At 37.6% G+C, this 27,769-nt stretch overlaps 2 protein-coding genes across 2 annotated transcripts; both read right to left on the reverse strand.

The window, feature by feature from the left end:
• Positions 1-13,421: 13,421 nt before the first annotated feature.
• Positions 13,422-15,932, reverse strand: LOC125379310 (serine/threonine-protein phosphatase 6 regulatory ankyrin repeat subunit A-like). Its single transcript, XM_048395586.1, has one exon. The coding sequence runs from the start codon at positions 15,930-15,932 to the stop codon at positions 13,422-13,424; it is 2,511 nt and encodes an 836-aa protein (XP_048251543.1).
• Positions 15,933-16,054: 122 nt separating this feature from the next.
• LOC124112878 lies at positions 16,055-27,534 on the reverse strand. The gene is made up of 4 exons (XM_048395587.1): positions 26,964-27,534; positions 26,690-26,776; positions 18,061-18,543; positions 16,055-17,853 (listed from the first exon to the last, which is right to left on the reverse strand). Exons 1-4 carry the CDS (start codon positions 27,532-27,534, stop codon positions 16,055-16,057), a joined length of 2,940 nt encoding a protein of 979 aa, XP_048251544.1.
• Positions 27,535-27,769: the final 235 nt, after the last annotated feature.

Here is a 27,769-nt window from a genome sequence, read left to right on the forward strand (position 1 = left end):
AAAGAACGACACAATTTGACGTTCATACAGTTTACACACCGTATTCCAGAAATGACAGAAACACTTACGAACTGCTGACAAGAACGACACAATTTGACGTTCATAAAGTTTACACACCGTAATCCAGAAATGACGTAAACACTAACGAACTGCTGACAAGAACGACACAATTTGACGTTCATACAGTTTACACACCGTAATCCAGAAATGACAGAAACACTAACGAACTGCTGACAAGAACGACACAATTTGACGTTCATACAGTTTACACACCGTAATCCAGAAATGACAGAAACACTAACGAACTACTTACAAGAACGACATAATTTGACGTTCATACAGTTTACACACCGTATTCCAGAAATGACGTAAACACTTACGAACTGCTGACAAGAACGACACAATTTGACGTTCATACAGTTTACACACCGTAATCCAGAAATGACAGAAACACTTACGAACTGCTGACAAGAACGACACAATTTGACGTTCATACAGTTTACACACCATAATCCAGAAATGACGTAAACACTTACGAACTGCTGACAAGAACGACACAATTTGACGTTCATACAGTTTACACACCGTAATCCAGAAATGACGTAATCACTTACGAACTGCTTACAAGAACGACACCATTTGACGTTCATACATTTTACACACCGTATTCCAGAAATGACGGAAACACTTATGAACTGCTTACAAGAAGGACACAATTTGACGTCCATACATTTTACACACCGTATTCAAGAAATGACGTTAACACTAAAGAACTGCTTACAAGAACGACACAATTTGACGTTCATACAGTTTACACACCGTAATCCAGAAATGACAGAAACACTAACGAACTACTTACAAGAACGACACAATTTGACGTTCATACAGTTTACACACCGTATTCCAGAAATGACAGAAACACTAACGAACTGCTGACAAATTACAGGGGGAACGAATACATTCAGAAGCGTTGGTTCTGATCATTTAGATCCTTTATTCTTGAACTCAGCGTTTTAGCCTACCTTTAGAAAGATGCAAGTCCTAACGTCTCATCCATGCTTCATAATGATTTGAGAAGAACTCAAACGGGCCCACTCAAACCTTGTGTGTTATGATTGCACAGAAGCACAATAAGAACGAATTAATAAAACATAATTACAATAGTTGATGCAACATGGAAGAACTAAGGTCTCATCCATGCTTCATAACGATTTGAGAAGAACTCAAACGGGCCCACGCAAACCCTATGTGTTATTATTGCACTTAAGCACAATAAGAACGAATTAATATATCATGACTACAATAGTTGATGAAACATTCTCAATGATTTATTCATTAATTTATCCATTGATGTCCGAACACAAAAAGAAGGAAGAAAATTGCTGGATGTTATTTTCTAACCTCTAATTTTGAATACACGTCTCATTGTATATTCTCTCGTCATTTTTGCTCTTTAGGTATTTTTGTTTGGCATGTTAATGAATATATATACTCACACGCAAAACAAACGCAAGTGGTTTTAAGCAAATCGGTAACAAACACGGAACCATAAATTGATACCAGTTTTAGCATGTAGTGAAGCCTCATTAAAACGCAACATAATAAACGAATCGCCAAAACGCACCATTTCAATGAATATGTGGGTATCATGCACCCATTTCTCGGGAAATCGAAAATGCACGAACTGTCACGAATTGTAGTGGGTATAAAACTGTGGCCGATTCTTGGACCTACCACTCCTTGGTCAACAATGCCACGCCTAACTCAAATTCAGAGAAACAAGGCTATCGGACGTTTGGAAGCTGGAGAGTCTGTCCAAGATGTTGCCCGTCATTTCAACGTTAACACAAGCACAATTTACAGTCTCCTGCATCGATACAATGCTACACAGACCACAGATGACCTTCCTCGGAGCGGTCGTCCTAGGGTCACCACACCTCGACAAGATCGGCAGATTACCCGTCAACAACAGCGACATCCGTTGCTAACTGCAAGTGAAAGTGATCGACAGACCATAGGAACACATAATGGACACATTAGCCTGGGCACTGTGATCCGACGTATCCGTTCCAACAACCTCAGATGTCGCCGACCAGCACGTAGTCCTGTTCTCCAACCACGGCATCGACAGGCACGACTTCAGTGGGCACAGGGTCATCGTAATTGGCGTCATCGTGAGTGGAAGCTTTTCATCTTCTCTGATGAAAGTCGCTTTTGTGTCTCCCATGCAGACGGAAGAGTCAGAATTAATATGGCCAGGGATTGGACTTAATGTGAGGCTTAGACCTATGTGCTTTCTGAATGTTGGTCAAGGTCGGGGACACGGCGTCACTGCTCAGCGGTATATCGGCCAAGTGATCAGACCCCACGTTGTTCCATTTTTTGCACAACATCAACAACACATTTTCCAGCAGCTACCATGGCCTTTCTGCAAACCTACCTTGGCCAGCCCTCAGCCCTGATCTGAACCCCATCGGACACTTGTGGGATGAGGTTCAAAGGCGTCTGCACAATGTGCGCCCAGTCCCTACAACTGCCGATGAACTACGCACAGCTGCTCTGGATGTGTGCAGGAGGATCCCTAGGCCTTCAAAAATCGTCTGATCCACTCAATATACAGGAGATGACCCGATGACCAGGTATTGACCCGAAACTGAAGAAAAATAATTATGTCATCTGCCTTTCAGTTCACTAAACTTCTTCAGTCAAATGTTTGACCATCTCGCCCTATTAGTATTTCTTGCCGTCACTGTTGAAAATAAAAAAGATGTATACTGCACACTCGACTTGCGTTTCTCTTGCGTGTGAGTATATAATAGTGATAAATATCATATCAAACACAAGATGTATTCAGTTTCACTGTCCTTCAGTATAAAGTACATGTAATATTCAAAACTATTATCAAAACAACCGCACACAAATAATTTACATTACACTAAGGGGCAAAGGGAGTCTTCCTGTACACTTCCTATACCTTGTACCTAATCGCAAACAACAAACGGGTTACCCCCCTTGGTCATGTAGCATAAGATCAAAACATGACAAATACAAGCAATTATAAACTTCACATCTATATTGTGAGGATGACGTATTAAAGATAATAAACAGTTTACAAAATTCTACTCATAACAATGATATTCCAACAAGGATAATGTAATCCAAGATGATGCCACGTTCATATTATTTTATAGTCTCTTCGTGAGGCTTACATTCATTACAAATTCACGACATTTTTTTCTGATCTGAAAGGGATGATCTTGGAAAATTTTGTTCACAACTGGTAGAAGTGGAGGTCTGGTTCTAACGCTATCAAATAGAGGACAATATCTTACGTCAGTCTATACCTGATACACAACGACTGGAATGTAACGTGCTTTAACTGAAGAACAATTACCAAGTGTCCCCCTAACAAAGGACAATATTACATTTCTGCCTGTTATTTTAACCTATATAATGACTATATGTACAGAGTCATTTTTCTGTCTATAATTGAATAACAAAGAGTATTTATACAATGTCATATTTCTGTCTTTTACTGAATCACAAAGATTGTATATAGAATGTCATATTTCTGTCACCAATTAAATCACAAAAGTGTTTATACAAATCACACATTTCCTTTTTTCTGATCTACAATGACCGTGTATATATACTCAACAACAACAAAAAATTCCTGTGATTCCAATATTTTAGTGTATTTTTCAAACAAGTAAAGTTTGGTTTTCAAAATTATAGTACATGTATGGAAGCAAGTCATAAAAAAGGCAACTGCTACAGAAAAGCATGCATTCCATGCAAAAGCTGACTTTTATGCAAGCCCCATGCATTTTAATACCCACGAGTGGGTATAAATAACATGTGCGTCAACGGGATTCCATATGCATTGTTAAGCATCGTGTTGACAACAACCACTCAGAAAAACAACAAAATTACGCAATTATTCAACATTACGAAATGCCACGCCAGTCCGAAAATTAGCGTCTGCGAGTCATTGGTATGCTTGAAGCAGGATCAAGTCAACGTGATGTTGCAAGACAGTGTAACGTCCAAAAACACCATTTGGTGATTATGGCAACGTTGGCAACAGACGAATACAGTCAGAGACCATCCTCGGAGTGGCAGGCCACGCGTAACCAATAATCGACAAGACAACTGGATTCGAACAACACACCTACGAAATCGATTCCAGCCAGCAACAGTGACCGCAAGAAGCATCCCTTGCCTTCGACGAATATCTTCATAAACCGTACGTCGGCGCCTCAGATGTGCAGGGATTGTCGCCAGAAGACCCGCCAGACGTCCCATTTTGACAGGAAACCACGCTCAAGCATTTCTGCAGTGGTGCAGACAGCATCTACGCTGGACACCCATGCAGTGGGAACAAGTTCTATTCACTGACGAGTCTCGTTTTCACCTCAGCCACAGCCATGGACGGATTCGAGTGTTCCGACGTCGAGGTGAACGTTACATCAATCATTGTGTCATGGAAGACGATCGGTTAGGGGGCGGCAGCGTTATGGTATGAGATGGGATTACAGCAAGACAGAGGGCCCGTTTGATACAAGTAGAGGGAAATCTCAATGGACAGCGCTACCGCGACGACCGTGTTGTTCTACCGTTTTTGCGACGTCATGGCCCAGGCATTACCTTTCAACATGACAACGCCCGGCCTCATGTTGCTCGACTTGTTCAGGAATCTCTTCAACAAAACAAACGTGAATGTCATCCCCCTAGCCGGCTCGCTCCCCTGATCTCTCACCAATCGAGCACATGTGGGATGAGACGGATCGGCGCCTCCGACGTCAACCACGTGTTCCACAGACACTCCAGGAACTTCTCAACATGCTCCAGCAGATATGGACAGATATCCCACAGGACTTTGTGCGACGCCTGGTCCATTCCATGAGACGAAGATGTGTTCCTTGCATCGCAACCAGAGGTGGACACACACGCTGTTGATTTGTAAATTGACATGTTTTTTATGAAATCACGCATTTTCTGAAGTCAGTATGGCAAATTAAACCATTTGAACACTTACAGGGAGTCCTTTATCTGTTGCAGACCGAAATTGTTTCAGATTTGGTAAAAAAACATAACTTTGCATTGATCCAATTCAATGTCACAGGAACTTTTGTTGTTCAGTATGCAATGTGTCATATGTCTATAATTGAATCACAAAGAGTTGGAAAGTTTATTCAATGTCAAAGTTCTGTCAATATTTTAATAACATTGACCATATATACAGTGTTACATTTCCGTATACTGATTCAGAAAGAGTATATGTACAATGTCAAATTTATACCTATAACTTACTAACAATGACTATATCTAGTGTCAAATTTCTGTCTATAACGGAATCACATAGAGTGTATATATCATATCACATTTATAACCGTAACTTAATAACAATGACCGAATCCCGGTTCGCCCCGATCATGTTTCTAGGTTTGTCAGCACCATATCCGTGCTCGTGGGTTTCACCGAAGTGGTAAACGTTTGAGACCTGCATCACTTCGGGCTTTCCTCACACATTAAGCTTACACGCCGTGATAATAACAATGACTATATGTACAGTGTCAAATTTCAGTCTTTAACTAAATCACATAGAGTGTTTATACAATGCTATATTTCCGTATATAACTTATTCACAAAGAGTATATATACAATGTCACATTTCCGTCTATAAATGAATCACATAGACTGTATATGTACAATGTCACATTTCTGTTTATAAATGAATCACATAGACTGTATGTATACAATGTCACATTTCTGTTTATAAATGAATCACATAGACTGTATATGTACAATGTCACATTTCTGTTTATAAATGCATCACATAGACTGTATGTAAAAAATGTCACATTTCTGTTTATAAATGAATCACATAAACTGTATATATATAATGTCACATTTCTGTTTATAAATGAATCACATAAACTGTATATATATAATGTCACATTTCTGTTTATAAATGAATCACATAGACTGTATATGTACAATGTCACATTTCTGTTTATAAATGAATCACATAGACTGTATATGTACAATGTCACATTTCTGTTTATAAATGAATCACATAGACTGTATGTATACAATGTCACATTTCTGTTTATAAATGAATCACATAGACTGTATATGTACAATGTCACATTTCTGTTTATAAATGAATCACATAGACTGTATATATACAATGTCACATTTCTGTTTATAAATGAATCACATAGACTGTATATGTACAATGTTACATTTCTGTTTATAAATGAATCACATAGACTGTATGTATACAATGTCATATTTCTGTTTATAAATGAATCACATAGACTGTATATGTACAATGTCACATTTCTGTTTATAAATGAATCACATAGACTGTATGTATACAATGTCACATTTCTGTTTATAAATGAATCACATAGACTGTATATGTACAATGTCACATTTCTGTTTGTAAATGAATCACATAGACTGTATATATACAATGTCACATTTCTGTTTATAAATGAATCACATAGACTGTATATGTACAATGTCACATTTCTGTTTATAAATGAATCACATAGACTGTATGTATACAATGTCACATTTCGGTCTATAAATGAATCACATAGACTGTATATGTACAATGTCACATTTCTGTCTATAAATGAATCACATAGACTGTATGTATACAATGTCACATTTCTGTTTATAAATGAATCACATAAACTGTATGTATACAATGTCACATTTCCCTTTATAAATGAATCACATAGACTGTATATATACAATGTCACATTTCTGTTTGTAAATGAATCACATAGACTGTATGTATACAATGTCACATTTCCCTTTATAAATGAATCACATAGACTGTATATATACAATGTCACATTTCTGTTTATAAATGAATCACATAGACTGTATATGTACAATGTCACATTTCTGTCTATAAATGAATCACATAGACTGTATATATACAATGTCACATTTCCCTTTATAAATGAATCACATAGACTGTATATGTACAATGTCACATTTCTGTTGATAAATGAATCACATAGACTGTATATGTACAATGTCACATTTCTGTTTATAAATGAATCACATAAACTGTATATATACAATGTCACATTTCTGTCTATAAATGCATCACATAGACTGTATATATACAATGTCACATTTCTGTTTATAAATGAATCACATAGACTGTATATGTACAATGTCACATTTCTGTTTATAAATGAATCACATAGACTGTATGTATACAATGTCACATTTGTTTATAAATGAATCACATAAACTGTATATGTACAATGTCACATTTCTGTTTATAAATGAATCACATAAACTGTATATATACAATGTCACATTTCTGTCTATAAATGAATCACATAGACTGTATATATACAATGTCACATTTCTGTTTATAAATGAATCACATAGACTGTATATATACAATGTCACATTTCTGTTTATAAATGAATCACATAGACTGTATATGTACAATGTCACATTTCTGTTTATAAATGAATCACATAAACTGTATATATACAATGTCACATTTCTGTCTATAAATGAATCACATAGACTGTATATATACAATGTCACATTTCTGTTTATAAATGAATCACATAGACTGTATATGTACAATGTCACATTTCTGTTTATAAATGAATCACATAGACTGTATGTATACAATGTCACATTTGTTTATAAATGAATCACATAAACTGTATATGTACAATGTCACATTTCTGTTTATAAATGAATCACATAAACTGTATATATACAATGTCACATTTCTGTCTATAAATGAATCACATAGACTGTATATATACAATGTCACATTTCTGTTTATAAATGAATCACATAAACTGTATATGTACAATGTCACATTTCTGTTTATAAATGAATCACATAGACTGTATGTATACAATGTCACATTTGTTTATAAATGAATCACATAAACTGTATATGTACAATGTCACATTTCTGTTTATAAATGAATCACATAAACTGTATATATACAATGTCACATTTCTGTCTATAAATGAATCACATAGACTGTATATATACAATGTCACATTTCTGTTTATAAATGAATCACATAGACTGTATATATACAATGTCATATTTCTGTTTATAAATGAATCACATAGACTGTATATGTACAATGTCACATTTCTGTTTATAAATTAATCACATAAACTGTATATATACAATGTCACATTTCTGTCTATAAATGAATCACATAGACTGTATATATACAATGTCACATTTCTGTTTATAAATGAATCACATAGACTGTATATGTACAATGTCACATTTCTGTTTATAAATGAATCACATAGACTGTATGTATACAATGTCACATTTGTTTATAAATGAATCACATAAACTGTATATGTACAATGTCACATTTCTGTTTATAAATGAATCACATAAACTGTATATATACAATGTCACATTTCTGTCTATAAATGAATCACATAGACTGTATATATACAATGTCACATTTCTGTTTATAAATGAATCACATAGACTGTATATGTACAATGTCACATTTCTGTTTATAAATGAATCACATAGACTGTATATATACAATGTCACATTTCTGTTTATAAATGAATCACATAGACTGTATATATACAATGTCACATTTGTTTATAAATGAATCACATAAACTGTATATGTACAATGTCACATTTCTGTTTATAAATGAATCACATAAACTGTATATATACAATGTCACATTTCTGTCTATAAATGAATCACATAGACTGTATATATACAATGTCACATTTCTGTTTATAAATGAATCACATAGACTGTATATGTACAATGTCACATTTCTGTTTATAAATGAATCACATAAACTGTATATATACAATGTCACATTTCTGTCTATAAATGAATCACATAGACTGTATATATACAATGTCACATTTCTGTTTATAAATGAATCACATAGACTGTATATGTACAATGTCACATTTCTGTTTATAAATGAATCACATAGACTATATGTATACAATGTCACATTTGTTTATAAATGAATCACATAAACTGTATATGTACAATGTCACATTTCTGTTTATAAATGAATCACATAGACTGTATGTATACAATGTCACATTTCTGTTTATAAATGAATCACATAGACTGTATATGTACAATGTCACATTTCTGTTTATAAATTAATCACATAAACTGTATATATACAATGTCACATTTCTGTTTATAAATGAATCACATAGACTGTATATGTACAATGTCACATTTCTGTTTATAAATTAATCACATAAACTGTATATATACAATGTCACATTTCTGTCTATAAATGAATCACATAGACTGTATATATACAATGTCACATTTCTGTTTATAAATGAATCACATAGACTGTATATGTACAATGTCACATTTCTGTTTATAAATGAATCACATAGACTGTATATATACAATGTCACATTTCTGTTTATAAATGAATCACATAGACTGTATATGTACAATGTCACATTTCGGTCTATAAATGAATCACATAGACTGTATGTATACAATGTCACATTTCTGTTTATAAATGAATCACATAGACTGTATGTATACAATGTCACATTTCTGTTTATAAATGAATCACATAGACTGTATATGTACAATGTCACATTTCTGTTTATAAATGAATCACATAGACTGTATATATACAATGTCATATTTCTGTTTATAAATGAATCACATAGACTGTATATGTACAATGTCACATTTCTGTCTATAAATGAATCACATAGACTGTATGTATACAATGTCACATTTGTTTATAAATGAATCACATAAACTGTATATGTACAATGTCACATTTCTGTTTATAAATGAATCACATAGACTGTATGTATAGAATGTCACATTTGTTTATAAATGAATCACATAAACTGTATATGTACAATGTCACATTTCTGTTTATAAATGAATCACATAAACTGTATATATACAATGTCACATTTCTGTCTATAAATGAATCACATAGACTGTATATATACAATGTCACATTTCTGTTTATAAATGAATCACATAGACTGTATATATACAATGTCACATTTCTGTTTATAAATGAATCACATAGACTGTATATGTACAATGTCACATTTCTGTTTATAAATGAATCACATAGACTGTATGTATACAATGTCACATTTGTTTATAAATGAATCACATAAACTGTATATGTACAATGTCACATTTCTGTTTATAAATGAATCACATAGACTGTATATGTACAATGTCACATTTCTGTTTATAAATGAATCACATAGACTGTATATGTACAATGTCACATTTCTGTTTATAAATGAATCACATAGACTGTATATATACAATGTCACATTTCTGACTATTACTATTTCACAAGAACGTACATACATTGTCACATGTCTTTCTATACCTGATTTACAATGACTGTGTATATACAATGACACATTTCTGCTTTCTTTTACTTTTACTTCCAAATATAATATCATGCAGAAGTCAGTCCGACTGGTGTTATGAAGCTTATCTGGTTACCTTTAAGTATTTAGCGTTCGTTTGTTTTACTGTATGCAGAAAACGATAAAGATGTTTCATGCCATGCAAAACAGAAGCAGCCATATTTCACCATTTCATTAATGCCACCCACCAGAAACAGGCATCATGAACCATTTAACCTCACCAAATCATATGACAACCGACGTTACCAATTCAATAACAAAATCATTTTGCAACCATGTTTAATGAGGTATTAAGTCCTATACTTCTAAGTGTCCATTAATCAAACAAAACGCTCGATGTACAGAAAACAGAAGCGGTCCCTGACATATCAAGAATGCCACAATAGTTTTCCACCAGTGACATGTACAGGCAGCTGTTTGTTTGTTTGTTTGTTTGTTTGTGTGTTTGTATGTGTGTTTGTTTGTTTGTTGCTTTACGCCGCACTCAGCAATATTCTAGGTATATGACGGCAGTCAGTAAATAATCGAGTCTGGACCAGACAATCCAGTGATTGACATCATGAGCATCGATCAATGCCATTGGGACCGATGACATGCATCAACCAAGTCAGCGAGCCTGACCACCCGATCCCGTTAGTCGCCTTTTACGACAAGCATAGTCGCCTGTTACGGCAAGCATGGGTTGCTGAAGAGCTATTCTACCCCGGGTCTACAATCAGCTGACCTCGCCTAATGATCAAAATATACTAGTATTCATAACAATCACACACAAAGATGTTATATTACATTTCAGCACACTTTGTATATCTTGTAGATGTCATCGCAAACAACAAAAGGTGTTACCTCCTTTGTAATTTAACAGTTCCTATGTAATTCTACTCATCATACAAGCAACACTACATTTCACGTACATATTGTGAGCATGACATTGCAAAGATAATAAGCAGTTCACATAATTCTACTCATCACAATGATATTCCAAGAAATATTATGAAATCAAAGATGATTTCATGTTTACATTATTCTTTCGTAATTCTCACTATATAGATAAACTCTTCTGATTATAGTGGCATCAATTATACATTTTGCTAACTGAAAGGGTTCATCTAAGAAAGCTTTAACGCATTTTTGTCCACAACTGGTAGCAGTGGAAGTCTTCCAAGGGAAAGCTTTGGTTCTAATGCTACCAATTAAAGGACAAGTTACATTAAAATAACATGCTTTCAATCTTCAAAGTTTCTTGACTTTTGCAGTATCGCCTTGCTTTCTCAATCTTCCTCCATCTTCCAATTTCTGTTCATATCTTATGGTTAGAACATCTGAACCACGCTAAGCCTGCTCTTTGTAAAGAATAATGATGAATAAAAATGGTTCGATACCCCAATGATATATTGTCTAAAAGTAATCTTTACAGTCCGAATCTGACCTGCACCTCCGACAAACTTACAGGCAACAGCATAATAACTTGTAGAAACAGTATATACCATAAAGTGAAACATAAACTAAATATAAAATTGTTTGTAATTAATACCATATACTAACACCATTTATGCTCATGTTATGTACAATGTACCTCATCATCACTGTTGTCCATCCATTTACTCCGCGATGACTAAGGTCAAATAATTGTAGTAGATATTCAACAATGGACCTGTTGCAAACTTCCACGCCTATTTCCACTTTCACAACACGCCAGATAAAGTACAGTGACACTGTAGGCATCGGTCAGTGTAATGTCGACTCCCTTTGACACAAATAAGTCGAAAACATCCTTCTTTGCACGGAAAGCTGCCAGTAATACTGCTATGCAGCCACCTTGTACCCGAGGGTTAATGTCAAATAATGACATTAGATATTCCACAATGGACCTATTTCCTACCTTTACATACCAGATGAAATATAGTGTCATTGTGGTCATCACTCATTGTGACATCTGCCTCCTTTGACACAAACAAGTCGAAAACTTCCTTCTGTGCAGAGACAGCTGCCTTATTCATTGCTGTCCAGTCGTGTATAGATGCTTGACGGTGAACCTTTCATCACAAGGGATACACTTAGGAGGTTCGTCCTCATCTGTCTTTAGCAGATATTCGTGTCAGTGTGAGATCAGCTCGCTTTGACACAAGATACGCTTTGTAACAACGAGTTGTAAGATCAATGGTATCTGACATGCACGAGTGCAGTAATCTGTTGCTTACACACCCTAAAATCGCACCTTTCAGCATCGAGCCGATGAATTTTGTCTATTCTCATTATTGCACTAGCGCATTAACACCACCGTCATAAGTGACGACATCTTGTGTGCTGCTTACTACTCATAAATAATGTGACTCTACACAAAAAGGTTTCCGTCATATCTGTGGATTATCAAGGCGATGATAAAAATGCAAACTAGACAAAAACAAAGAACACACTGGGTGCCAAGGTGAAAGTTTACACCTCAAAGAAATTACCAAATGTGTACATCAATGTTTACTTCCGTATGACATCACTACCGGTGACCGACTTTTATAAAAAGGCGTATTCACTGTAAACAGCACGCGGGATTTCCAGAGGAGGATTTTCACATACCCATAAATGTGTCACGTAAGTAATCAGAAACATTCTGACAATCTGCGTATTTCACAATAAACGTATTTCCACCTTCACATGCCAGATGAAAAACAGTGTTATTGTTTTCATCTGTGAATGTGAGATCAGCTCCCTTTGACACCAACAAATCGAACACATCCTTCTGTGCATTGACCGCTGCAATCATAACTGCTGTCGACGCATTTTTCCCCCGACAATCAATGTCAAATAAGGGCAGTAGATGTTCTACAATGGACCTATTTCCACCTTTACATGCAAGATGAAGTACGGTGTCATTTTTGTCATCAGTCACTGTGAGATCAGCTCCCTTTGACTCAAGCAGGTCGAAAGTATCCTTCTTTGCACAGAAAGCTGCATTCATCAGTGTCCTCAACTATCAATGTCAAATAAGGGCAACATATGTTCTACAATGGACCAACTTACACCTTGACATGCAAGATGAAATACAGTGTTATTGCGGTCATCTTTCAGTGCCAGATCAGCTCCCTCTGACACAAGCAGGTCGAAAACATCCTTCTTTCCACAGAAAGCTGCATTCATCACTGCTGTCCAGCCATCTTGTCCCCGACTATCAATGTCAAATAATGGCAGTAGGTGTTCCACAATGTACCTGTTTCCACCTTTACATGCAAGATGAAATACAGTGTTATTGTTTTTATCTGTCAATGTGAGATCAGCTCCCTTTGACACAAGCAGGTCGAACACATCCCTCTGAGCACAGTAAGCTGCAATCATCACTGTTGTCCTGCCACGTGGACCCCGTCTATCAATGTCAAATAAGGGCAGTAGATATTCGACAATGGACCTATTTCCACCTTTACATGCAAGATGAAATACCATGTTATTTTGTTTATCTGTGAATGTGAGATCAGCTCCCTGTGACACTAGCAGGTCGAACACATCCCTCTGAGCACAGTCAGCTGCAATCATCACTGCTGTCCTGCCACGCGGACCCCGTCTATCAATGTCAAATAAGGGCAGTAGATATTCGACAATGGACCTATATCCACTTTTACATGCAAGATGAAGTACAGTGTCATTGTAGTCATCTTTCAGTGTCAGATCAGCCCCCTTTGACACCAACAGGTCGAAGATATCCTTCTGTGCATTGACCGCTGCAATCATTAATGCTGTCCAGCCATTTATTCCCCGACAATCTATGTCAAATAAGGGCAGTAGATGTTCTACAATGAACCTGTTTCCACCTTCACACGCCAGATGAAGTACAGTGTTATTGTAGTTATCTGTCAGTGTGAGATCAGCTCCTTTTGACACAAGCAGGTCGAAAACATCCTTCTTTGCACAGAAAGCTGCATTCATCAGTGCTGTAAAGCTATATTGTCCCCGACAATCTATGTCAAACAATGGCAGTAGATGTTCTACAATGGACCTTTTTCCACCTTGACATGCAAGATGAAATACAGTGTCATTGTTGTCACTTGTCACTCTGAGATCAGCTCCCTTTGACACCAACAGGTCGAAAACATCCTTCTGAGCACAGACAGCTGCATTCATCACTGCTTTCCAGACATTTTGTCCCCGACAATCAATGTCAAACAATGGCAGTAGATGTTCTACTATGGACCTATTTCCACCTTTACATGCCAGATGAAATACAGTATTATTGTTTTCAGCTGTGAACGTGAGATCAGCTCCCTTTGACACAAGCAGGTCGAAAACATCCTTCTTTGCACAGAAAGCTGCATTCATCACTGCTGTCCAGCCATTTTGTCCCCGACAATCAATGTCAAATAAGGGCAGTAGATGTTCTACAATGGACCTATTTCCACCTTGACATGCGAGATGAAATACAGTGTTATTCTTTTCATCTGTGAATGTGAGATCAGCTCCCTTTGACACAAGCAGGTCGAAAACATCCTTCTTTGCACAGAAAGCTGCATTCATCACTGCTGTCCAGACATTTTGTCCCCGACAATCAATGTCAAACAATGGCAGTAGATGTTCTACAATGGACCTATTTCCACCTTGACATGCAAGATGAAATACAGTGTCATTGTTTTCATCTGTGAATGTGAGATCAGCTCCCTTTGACACAAGCAGGTCGAAAACATCCTTCTTTGCACAGAAAGCTGCATTCATCACTGCTGTCCAGACATTTTGTCCCCGACAATCAATGTCAAACAATGGCAGTAGATGTTCTACTATGGACCTATTTCCACCTTTACATGCCAGATGAAATACAGTATTATTGTTTTCAGCTGTGAACGTGAGATCAGCTCCCTTTGACACAAGCAGGTCGAAAACATCCTTCTTTGCACAGAGAGCTGCATTCATCACTGCTGTCCAGCCATTTTGTCCCCGACAATCAATGTCAAATAAGGGCAGTAGATGTTCTACAATGGACCTATTTCCACCTTGACATGCGAGATGAAATACAGTGTTATTCTTTTCATCTGTGAATGTGAGATCAGCTCCCTTTGACACAAGCAGGTCGAAAACATCCTTCTTTGCACAGAAAGCTGCATTCATCACTGCTGTCCAGCCATTTTGTCCCCGACAATAAATGTCAAACAATGGCAGTAGATGTTCTACAATGGACCTATTTCCACCTTGACATGCAAGATGAAATACAGTGTCATTGTTTTCATCTGTGAATGTGAGATCAGCTCCCTTTGACACAAGCAGGTCGAAAACATCCTTCTTTGCACAGACAGCTGCATTCATCACTGCTGTCCAGACATTTTGTCCCCGACAATCAATGTCAAACAATGGCAGTAGATGTTCTACAATGGACCTATTTCCACCTTTACATGCAAGATGAAATACAGTATTATTGTTTTCATCTGTGAATGTGAGATCAGCTCCCTTTGACACAAGCAGGTCGAAAACATCCTTCTTTGCACAGACAGCTGCATTCATCACTGCTGTCCAGCCATTTTGTCCCCGACAATCAATGTCAAACAATGGCAGTAGATGTTCTACAATGGACCTATTTCCACCTTGACATGCAAGATGAAATACAGTGTTATTGCGGTCATCTTTCAGTGCCAGATCAGCTCCCTTGACACAAGCAGGTCGAAAACATCCTTCTTTGCGAAGAAAGCTGCATTCATCACTGCTGTCCAGACATTTTGTCCCCGACTATCAATGTCAAATAAAGGCAGTAGATGTTCTACAATGGACCTATTTCCACCTTGACATGCCAAAGGAAGTACAGTGTTATTGCGGTCATCTTTCAGTGCCAGATCAGCTCCCTTTGACACAAGCAGGTCGAAAACATCCTTCTTTGCACAGAAAGCTGCATTCATCACTGCTGTCCAGCCATTTTGTCCCTGACTATCAATGTCAAATGATGGCAGTAGGTGTTCCAAAATGTACCTGTTTCCACCTTTACATGCAAGATGAAATACAGTGTTATTGTTTTCAGCTGGCAGTCTGAGATCAGCTCCTTTTGACACAAGCAGGTCGTAAACATCCTTCTTTGCACAGGCAGCTGCAATCATTACTCCTGTCCAGCCAAGAGGGCCCCGAATATTAAAAAATGGCAGTAGATGTTCTGCATGACATGGCAGTTGTGTGTCATCGTAGTTATCTATCAGTGTGATGTCAACTCCATGTGACTGAAACAGATTGGACACGTCATTGTACCCGTGTGAACATGCATACATGGAAAATGTGTTGCCTGTAAAATCTCTTGCATTTATGTCAGCTATAGGCAGGAATAATTTTAGACGTTGTACATCTCCTGTTGTACAGGCATGTCGTAAAGCTGCGTCAGCCGCTATCTGAAAGTCGAAGTCTCCAGACAGTTCTGTGATAGGTAATCCTTTCAAGACGAAATTCAAAACTTCTCTTCCAAGTTGATTGTACCCTTTTGTGTTCACAATTTGAAAGACATTTTCTTCATCATGATTTGTTGATTTAAAGACATCAGCTCCAAGTTCAAGTAAGGCTGATACAACCCCCTTATAGTTGTGTTCTGTGGCAATCACTAGAGCTTTATTGAGCACACTTTGATGCAACCATCTCCTATAGTTAGAAGATAAAAGCAACAACACTGATTCGTTCCCACAAGAAGCACAGGCCTCAAAGGCTTCGATGATCTCTTCGTCTGAAAAATGGTATCCAACTTCAATGATTCGCTCAACCAAGTACAGACTCTGTGCATGAACTGCCCAGAAAAGTAAGTGCTTCTCTTCTTCCTTTGCATGTAACATTTGGAGACGTTTATTGTCTTCTGTATTTAGCCAACGTTCCCATGTATTTGATTTTCTCAGTTTAAGCTTCTGGAACACTTTGTCAACTATTTGTTCTTTCTTCAAGATAGGATGTGTAATAGACATACTGTAGTTGCCTTTGGCGATAGCCTCGGCCAGTCTGGAGGCGATTGCGTCATTGTAGACACTCGAGACGAAGATGATGTGCAGGTGATTATCTATTGCGGTGGACTCGACTTGCTGTGGTTGTACACGCTCATAAAGGAATCTTATACTGCAGTGTTTCAGGACAAAGGACGGATTCATATTAAATAGGGCACACGCACAGGCATCATAAATAGTAGGATGTGAAAATCCAATGATATCTCCCTCCGTGAAAAATGTACCTCTGTAACATCTTGCTGCTTCCGCGACTGCAGTCCGTGAAGTAATTGTCACCACACTATTTACAGCCTGCAAATGAGCTTCCAAAATTTCATTTTCAGATTCCATTTCCACCTGGCTCAAGTTCAGATTATTTTCACACAGCAGCATCAGGATGAAGGCGGCTGACTGGTTATTTTTGCGTTTCATAATTGTCTTAAGTTCTCTCCGAAGATAAAATAAAGGTTCTCGAAAGAACTCTGCAGGTTGTTTTTGAAAACTTCGAAATTCGCAAAACAGTGTGCATGTTAAGGGGAACCCAAACAAAGCATATGTGTCACATAGCTCACCAATATCGAGGTCCAAACTGACGTTATGGTAATCTAGTTGTTTCTGGAGTATTTTCTTTCTTTCCTCGTGACTGTAATGACATGTTTCCATCTTTGTAAAATCGAGAACCGACTGACCTGAGAAAAAGTAAAACTCTTGGCCGTCCAGCTCTGCAATTCCAGCTTCCAAGTTATATGATTTGGTGGTGAAAATAACACGGATAAATGAGTCAGTGGTTGGTCTAGTTTCCGGTAGGTCACCCTTGGTAGATTTACCATCCTGTAAATAATGTTTCAGGTTTTGTAAAATGGACTTAAGATGTGGCACATCAGTTGATAAGCCAACTGTTCCATATATATCATCTAGTATCAAACACACTTTCTTTCCACGCAGTTCACAGTTCTCAAGGTTGAATTTGTCCACATCATCAACAAATACCAGTTCATATCCATGTTTTCTGAGATCTGCTCCTACCATTAAAGCAATGGAAGTTTTCCCTTCACCAGAAGCACCACTTATTGTCACGTGGCCATACTTCTCCAGCTGCTCCTTCACTCTCTTGTAGTTGGCAGTTTTGACAAAGACGTCTTTCACTCGTTTCAGGTTGATCTCAAATAAATCTGAAGACAGAAAATGGTTTATAGTAGGGCATTGTGCACATTGGGTTAAAAGCACCAAACTTGGCACACTTTTACATTGAACCATTCTGAACATTTCTGGATATGGGTCCTTCTCAGCAGCGACCTGGTGGTAGAAACCCGAAGATGGTCGCCAACATGGCTGAAATCACTTATGGTGACAATCTATACTCAATATATCATACTTATCTGGTCAATATTAGTCATTTATTCAGGATATAGTATCTAGTGCCCACTTGTGGCGACGAAAACCCAAGGTTGCCGTTAAAATGCCTCAATCTTCAGAAATTGTCAAATGTTTGTTCACAGTGTCAGTATCATTTATTCATTCATATAATTTTGGATCAAAACAATTCCAAGTAATGTTTTACTGAATGTAATAGTTTTTGATACCAAAATGCATTCAGTTGAAGCAAGGTCTGCGACCTGTCGAATCTATTTGAATGCGTGGACTGGTTTATATTCTGTAACTGTAACTGGATTTTATTCTGTAACTGTAACTGGTTTATATTCTGTAACTCTGTCAGCAATTCCAGATCTGTTAGGTCACTGGCGGTTAGGTCTTTTAGGAATTTGATAATGATATTTGACCAGTACCAGTACTGAAACATGCCTGCAGTTATAATTTTGATTCTGAGTCTTTAATGCTAGCTAGAGCGGCAACAATTATCCCCAGAGATATCATAAGATTGAAATAGTCATTAAGCCTGTAAACAGCCTGTACCTGTCTCTTTGAAAGCTCTTGGCAGTGTGATATTGGATGCACAGGTATAAAGAAACAATCCTGAACAATAGATACATAGTCTCGAGCGTCCCAAACCATCTCTGAACGGCTTGTCTTCAACGTATGACAACAAGGGACTCCACAGATTCAGGGATTAAACAAGAACACGCGATCTTGTTGACACTATACATGATATGGGTTTGTGCATTCACATGATGGTGTCTTGTGTACTTCAATTGATATAGCCAACACTGTTTTGTGAAGTTTATAAAGACAAGGTGTGGTATGCCAACCAAAACTCCCAAGAGATAACATCGGTCATAATTTAAGTTCTACAACAGCAACACATTTATGAAATAATTTTATGGTACAAGCATTTCCCTAATGCAGCATCCAACAGCTAAAGGGATCGGAGGTGGAGAGGAGGGGGAGGAGGAGAACATTTAATGGCAGCCTGCAATATATACTACTGTACTCCCCCATCCTGTTTTACTAACTGGGTGAGTGAGTCCATATTTAACGTGGCATCGACATTATCACAGCCACATAACGACGAGAACAAGTTGACATAATTATAATGAGTCGTGAAAACAAAGTTATATTTGCCAAAACTGAGTCGACTGAAAACAGCGGTTGATGATAGTTACATCGATTATAATAGGATTATGTGTCACACAGGGAAAGATCATTTTACGGTACTTTGACCTCTTAGCAGGGCCTTGATAATTGCTGTTGACAAAAGCATCAACACAATTTTCTTTTAAACAACATTTTATAATTAGTTGTTCACATACATATTTCAAATTAATGATACAACCCTTTTTCTTCCAAGTAGCTTAGGATCAGATGTCCGCCCACACGGCCAAAATGTCTCAAAAGATTTACTGTTTGATAATGTGCAATGCAAAAGCCACACAATCAATCAAAATATGTTTGGTGTTGAACTTTTCCTCACCAGGGATACACTTAGGAGGTTTGTCCTCATCTTGTTTAAGTAGATATTCGTGGGTACAGCGACTGTGGCCAATACGACAAAATGACCTCATCATGTCTTGACTGACAACCCAAGTAGATATGACCGATTGTTGCTTTAAATTCGTGAAGTTAATTGATTCCTACCTGGGTGTCCAACCTGTTTTGCATAAGGTCCCGAGCATACTAACTCTTAATGGTTAGTTTGAAATCACTGTAAGGGATGAGGAGTGGCGATAATGGTTTGTCAAGAGCTGCTTTTGCTGCATTATCAGCTTTTGAATAACCTGCTATGCCTACATGACTTGGCAACCCGCAAAAGACGATGTCACATTGGCTAGTAGAAAGTTCATTGTAAAGTTCTAAAATGTCAAAGATTATAGGATGATTCGACGAGACACTTTTAAGTGCTTGAATGCAAGTGAATCTGAAAAGATGATGAAATTCGTACATTGATTTTGTGGTTTAACTCTTTCAACACCAGTCAACCAAAGGCGTTTACTGCCGTGACACCGAGACTCTTGTGTGATAGATAAATGCAACATTAATCAAAGAAACTATCTGATTGTAAAACATCTTTGCTACTACATGTTATACACCATTTGAAAGGTCTAATTCTTTTGTTTATGAATATGGTAGTTATGTTCATCACATTATTTAAATAATGCATTTACAACTTAATTAAGTTCGTTGTAAATAAAAAAGGGTAAGCTAAAACATTCATAACTGACGATTTTCTATTTCTATTTTATTTTCATTGTTTACGTAAAAAGAATTATAACATGAAGAAATACCTCCGTTTTCGAAGCTTCGTATGAATAACACGTTCGTCGAAGACTGCCAAATGACACATCGCTGGAAAGCTTATTTTTTATCTACACGGTCGTAACATCGCCTGAATGCTTTTCGTACCAATAACAGGCGATTTTATTGGATAACAATTGGTTTCTAATGATGCTTTCTAGCCGAAATCTGCTACGATGTTCGTGTTTTGTCAAATTTGAGCACGCGACCTTAGGCAGCCAATCAAATTACAGCTATGGTACCGTCCTCGTGTATGATCAATTTCAGAATTTGACGAAAGATTTTTGTTAATTCGTGTTTTTCTGCACGTTTTAAACAGGAAATCGAGATCTATATTAAAATTATGGAACTTCGTGAATGTATCGTGCTACGTTACGAGCTGTGACAAAGATGTTTCATGCATATATATTTGTATTAAACATTCTGTCCGAGCTGAAAAATCGAGTCGACGAAGCCGAGATGTCATTTGACTTACATAACACGCGGTCGCGCGAAAAGATGAAAATAATAACTTAGATGTAAGTTTGAAAACTTTTAAATATATTTGTGTTGATTTTATTTATTACTTTGTGTAATATATTTAAAGATTTGCTTTTAGTGACTAAATTTTTTATTTATCGATATGAAATGATAAATTGAAATGGAATACGCATTTCAGACATTGTGAAATGAGATAATAAGAATAAAATAATGGTATGACAGGTAGGTTAAATATATATATATACTATTTTGACTTGGCGTCTGGCGTCGTCTGGGCGTCTGGGGACTCGAGGCTTCTTTGGCCGGTGTTTCGGCCTACGGCGTTGAAAGAGTTGATGTAAGTCAAATGTGTTAAGATTGATTTGGCCCCAGCATTAATGATTGAACTATTATCTGGGATTCCTGAGAAGACAGTTTTGGATCCAATTACAGTGGCACTAATAACTTTGCCTTGGACCCGTGTGTAAACTGGATCTATGAGAATTATACTTTGCCAGTAATTGTGTTATAATCTTGTTGAGTTGTTTCGGATTATTTTAGCTAGGTGTGGCTTCACTGTCTGTCAGGGAGAAGATAGGGTGATTTACTATCTGAATGTATTTTAGCGGCAGTGATGTGTGGTTTATTCTGATTCCAAGTGGTGGAACCAGGCCTGATAATGTAGGCCATAGGCATTGGTGGTGTATTGCGTCTAATTTTCCTAATTTGCTTTTGCACGCTCCACCATAGACAATGGAACCATAACCTAGTTGTGAGCATATTAATGACCTGTACAGGTGAAGGAGGGTTGTTTCATCCCTCCAAACCCAGAATTTGAAAAGACCTTCAACAACTCGAGAGCCTTCAAGCATTTGCTTTTAGATATTTGATGTGTGGTAAGAATGTTTAGATGACGGTCAGATATGAAACTCAGGAATTTGGCCTCTTCTAGTTGGCCTTTATAGGAGTCCCATCTAACAATAGTGAGTTAAAATTTAAAGTCACCCATAAAAAAATAACGCTGGTGCTAATGCGGTTTGTATTTACGACAAAAGTGAATGCAATTAGTTTTTGATTTAGCAAAGTTAAAGCCATTTTCGTTGGCCCATTTTTGAATTTTGTTAAGACATAGTTCTAACTATCTTACTGTTATATGTTTAGTCATCAACTGCACGATCGCTTGCTGTTGAGATAGATGTATTTTTTGCCTGTAGAACACCAAGCACTGTACTACGAATTTTGTTTCGGTGGATTTGAAGCACACACAATGAAATGACCATTCTCTGCTATGGCACTAGATCAGATTCATGTACACGTCAATGCCATGGTGAAAGAAGATGGAATGACTGAAACAGCCGAGAGACGACTTCTATAGGAACACAGAAATACAAAACACTGTCACTATTTCATGCCTTCGTCTTTGCATTTTTTTGGGATGGTTGTAATATATTTTCTGAAGTCAGCAGCAATGCTTTCCCCTCACAAGCAGACTCAGATATCTCTTGACAACACAATGCAGCGTTTCGAGCGTTTTAATTTGGAGGTACAATGAAGCAAGGCAAAAATCTTTTTTCAAGAAGATTTCTGTCAATTGAAAACATTCCGCCCATGCAGGCAGCTCACAATGCGTGAAACCTACCGGGGGGCATTATTGGGGCAGGTGATTGATAAACGTTCCACACTACCGAATTCTGCAGACAGGGATTAGGAGAGGACATGTAGACTACCAAGCAGACAACACTTGGTCAGGTACAAGAACAGTGTCATGAACTTATATCCTACACCTGTAAGTCTTGAACAACGTTTGTAAAGGTTACATAGACTGCTCTGTACCACTGTGAAGGAAAGTGTTCCCAGTAACTGAAGTAATAGAAGTAAGTTGATGTCATAGGTTCAGGTTCATGGCAATAATGTCAGTATTACTTATCCATACATTCCAGTTTTTTAAAGTTGTGAATACATTTCTAAATTATTATGGGGTCATCTAATATAAAAGATACAGTCAACTTGCAATTTATCAAAAAAAAGATGCCTTCATTAATGTGTTCTCCAAACACTGCATTTTTTAAGATGCTCGGAAGTATATTTCCTTGTAAACCATTTAAGAATTTAAAGGAGCCATGATACACAATATTCATTTATACAATGGTATTTAAAAATAATATGTTTTGCTCATCACAGTAAATTTTATCAACTTATCCAAAGCCAAAAGACATAAAAAAATATCTACATCTGCAATGGAAATGGACAATTTCTGAAAATTAAGATATTTTGAAGGCCATCTTGGATTTTCATCACATCCAGAGCAGATGCATACCATATTAGAATTATATACAACAATGTTGTAATAAATCGTGACTAAATTATGATGATAATGCGTATAAATTTACCAGATAATTATTATGTATTGAGTATTTATTGATATGATTAGATATTTAAGCCATATTGGTGGCCATCTTGAATTTTCGTCACCACCAGGGTGTGCCACTGAGGTGGATCCATTTGAAACAGAAATGTTCGATTGGTTCAAAAGTGTGCCAAGTATGGTGCTTTTAAAAAGGAAGTGTACATGCAAAAAATACTTTTTTTCTTATTTGAAACAAAATGCAATTTTGGAATTAGTTAATATCACTGTTTGAAAATATACACTCATTTGCTCACAGTGAAAGTAGGAAGCTCACAATAAATGTGAAAATGTTATGTTGTTATTGGGCCTTCGTTTTCCGAGCTAAACAGGCCTGAATTATCCCCCTTAGATTATGACGTAATTGGTGCCAATTTAACTCGGTCCCTGTCTCGTCTAAACGCAAAAGCTTTCAAAGTACGAATTTACGGTAAAACAACACGGCCTACGAGTCCGACTCATTGTCTGACTGCGAAGAACTGCCATTAGACCAGAAAGAAATTGTAAGACCATAAATACTACTTTATTCCTGCGTTAAACAACTACCTTATATGTTACCGTGTTTAGGTTTTAATGTGGTATTTCATACATCAGACTTATCTGACATGCTTCGACTTTACAACGTTTGTTTACAAAAACACTCCAGTCTTGATAGGAGTGCTGTCCCTTGATCCCGTTTCCAAATAAGGACGGTACAGGATTTGGTCATAATTGTTTCTTATCAGTCGAACAACTGGCAAGCATCGCTCGCAAAACACGACAGCAAGTGTCAAAGGGAGAATCACAAACGCGAGATTCACACAACGGACCTTTCCATCCATCATCGTGAATCTTACAGTAGTTTATCCGTTATTGTCTTCTCTGTGGCGATTTTGGGAATTGAAAATAACTTATTTTAGAATATTTTTTCTTTGCATTGTACTTTGCGAGGAACCAAACAATATACCATGTTCAAATCAGTAGGCTGTGCATCTGAGACACTAGAATCAAACACCTGTACCAAAACCATGTGACGCGGCTCTTATAAAACATGATGTCGTCATAATGATTATCATTTGGCACCAATGACGTCATATTACAAGGGGCGTGGTAGAATGGGCTCGGTTCTATCAATAGGCTGGTCATGCCAAGCCCTGTGCGTAACAATTCTAGTTTCTTACATTTGCACATGTATTTTACTTTTCATAAATGTATTGCTTGGTATGTGTAACCCAACAATTGAAAAGTATATTGCCTAGAGTCCTGTGCCAGAAGGCGGTGGCTCATGGGCCAATCTGGTAACCATGACCGCTGAATTATGTATGTCTCTAAATTATTGTTATGGGCACAACCTGCTTGTTAGTAGATTTAGTAGAAAAATATAGTTATTCAAGTTACATTTGCTGGAGTATAACATCCCTGTAGCCCTGGTTTTTTACAATTTTGATATCCACTGCAATAAGATACCGTTCTTGTTGACACTCGATGGAGGGTGAGGAGAAGTTGTGCAGAAACACTTCCTTTCATTATGTCTACAAAACACTTGGGTTCGAAAAGAAAACACCAAGATGCTAGCTCATCTGATGAAGACACTGATCTACAATTAGATTCCTGGTCTCGATTCATAGTAATCGAGGCTTCTGATCATCAACCTTTGAAATTGAACCCATTTGCTATTTCTAAGGCCATCAGTGGTTGTTGTGGTACGGATGACAATGTTACCCGCCTCTGTATATGGCTCCATACTTGTGGAATGTGCCAGGAGACAGCAATCTCTAAGCCTGTTATCAATAAGCCAGTTTGCAATTGTGGACCTTGCTGTCTCGGCACACATTACATTGAACTCGTGTCGAGCCATCGTGAGAGACAGTGCCCGATGTTTGGCTGACACAAGTGAAGATGAGATTGTGACGGAACGTTCGAAACAAGGTGGTACAGCTGTCAAGCGTTTCACCAGGAACAGGATAATAACATCATCAAGACCAACACCTATCTCTTTACTTTTTCCCTTTCAAAAAATCCTAAATCTATCAATGTGATGGAGTACACCTGTTTACCAATGTTCTAATAACCCAAGACTCTTAAGTCATCCAATCCAGGTTTGACAGCACCGAATTACCTCTGTACAATAAACTGGATGCCGACAAGGGCATTCAAGTTAAAGACTTCTGCACCTAATGACAGTACCTTATGGGAAGACCAGACCTAGAGACAGGCACAGGACCTACTCGTGGGATCTTCGCCATCTACTCTAATCTCCGAAACATACACGACCTACTTAGATAAAACCTCTTTGCGGACATCCCCGACAGTCAAAAACATCTATTGAACAAAGGAATCAAACATTTTATCACAGGAAACTACCAAACAAGCGAGTTAACGGAACAATTAAAGTGACATGCGACGAACCCTAACGCATCATTCAAGATGTGCATTGCATACACAGAACAGGCCTGTCAGGACATTGGACGGCTCCTAAAGCAATTTACACTGTGTACACCAGCAACACAACAATCATCCAGAAAAACACAAAACCAAACCGACCCTGAAGCACAGCCAACAAGAAACAAGCAACAAAATATTCCATTCAGCAATAACCCAGTTGTCATCTGATGCAGTGAGCCCCACAACCTGAAACAACAGCATCAGCAAGCGACAGAGACAAGCGTTCCTTCATCCCACCTCAATCACATATTTCTGGTCTCACGATTATAACAACCCATTGTAAAATCACTGAAATAAAACCATCTTACTATATCCTGTCTTCGTTTTTACTAAATTATTACCTGACGTCATTATTCCAGCATTCTGACCTCCTAGAGACAGATTGACATCGGAGGAGTCTTGTACAATGATGCCTTTAAAGTCAGGACCTGGAATGAGTGTAAAAAGAGCAAGTGAGTCCAAATGGAAGTTGTCGTGGGGTAGTTGTTGGTGATCGAAAGTGTACGAGCTACATTGACAGATGATAACCTTATACCGATTTTGTATCGTGTGTAGTGAGTGAACATAGTACTGTGCAAGAGACATTAGGTTTATACCTATTAACATTCTACTCACCTGCAGTGATTCTGGTTGATACTGCCTGTCTCTCTCTTCTCTCGGAAACAGCCATGGCACCATTTCCAGACCGGACCTGACGCTCCACTATTTCTGTTGCTGCTACCATGTCCATAGAGAAAGTCTCACCACCATGTGTTCCTTGAGGAACGACACTAACACCAGCGTCGTGGCCAGTCTGCTGTAGCACTACGTCAGCTGATGATGGATTGTCCATTGTGAAAGTCTCACCACCATGTGTTCCTTGAGGAACGACACTCACATCATCGTCATGGCTAGTCTGCTGTAGCACAACGTCAGCTGATGATGGATTGTCCATTGTGAAAGTCTCGTCACCTTGTGTTCCTTGAGGAACGACACTAACACCAGCGTCGTGGCCAGTCTGCTGTAGCACTACGTCAGATGATGATGGATTGTCCATTGTGAAAGTCTCACCACCATGTGTTCCTTGAGGAATGACACTAACATCATCGTCATGGCTAGTCTGACGATCATCACCATGTGTTGAATCACCTTGACCAATGTCATTACTACCACCTGCACTTGTGGAAAGACTAACGTTCTCTTCCATGTTTTGTGTATCCATCACTCTGGGAAGTCTCAGTTGGGTATGTCCAAAGCCATCAATTTCGTCTTGTCTCGGACTTTCCCGGTGAGCTTATGTCTCCCTCTCAGTCTGCTTCCCCGACTGATCTGAAAAGTGAACATCAGGAACAAATAGTTTCGTTTCTTTAAACTTATCGAATATTCAAATATTATTACCTGTGAATAAATATTGCAAGTAAACGATTCCCCATGCCACAGTC

The sequence above is a fragment of the Haliotis rufescens genome, unplaced genomic scaffold (assembly GCF_023055435.1).
Source record: "Haliotis rufescens isolate VD_foot unplaced genomic scaffold, xgHalRufe1.0.p SCAF_14, whole genome shotgun sequence".
Lineage (NCBI taxonomy): Eukaryota > Metazoa > Mollusca > Gastropoda > Lepetellida > Haliotidae > Haliotis > Haliotis rufescens.

Coding starts and splice junctions, on each gene's coding strand:
- LOC124112878 (XM_048395587.1), bottom strand. CDS start 27,534: ATGGAAGAGAACGTTAGTCTTTCCACAAGTGCAGGTGGTAGTAATGAC. Junction 26,777..26,963: donor ATCAACCAGAATCACTGCAG/GTGAGTAGAATG, acceptor CACTCATTCCAG/GTCCTGACTTTAAAGGCATC. Junction 18,544..26,689: donor TGCTGGAATAATGACGTCAG/GTAATAATTTAG, acceptor TTCTGTCTTCAG/ATTTATTTGAGATCAACCTG.
- LOC125379310 (XM_048395586.1), bottom strand. CDS start 15,932: ATGAATGCAGCTGTCTGTGCAAAGAAGGATGTTTTCGACCTGCTTGTG.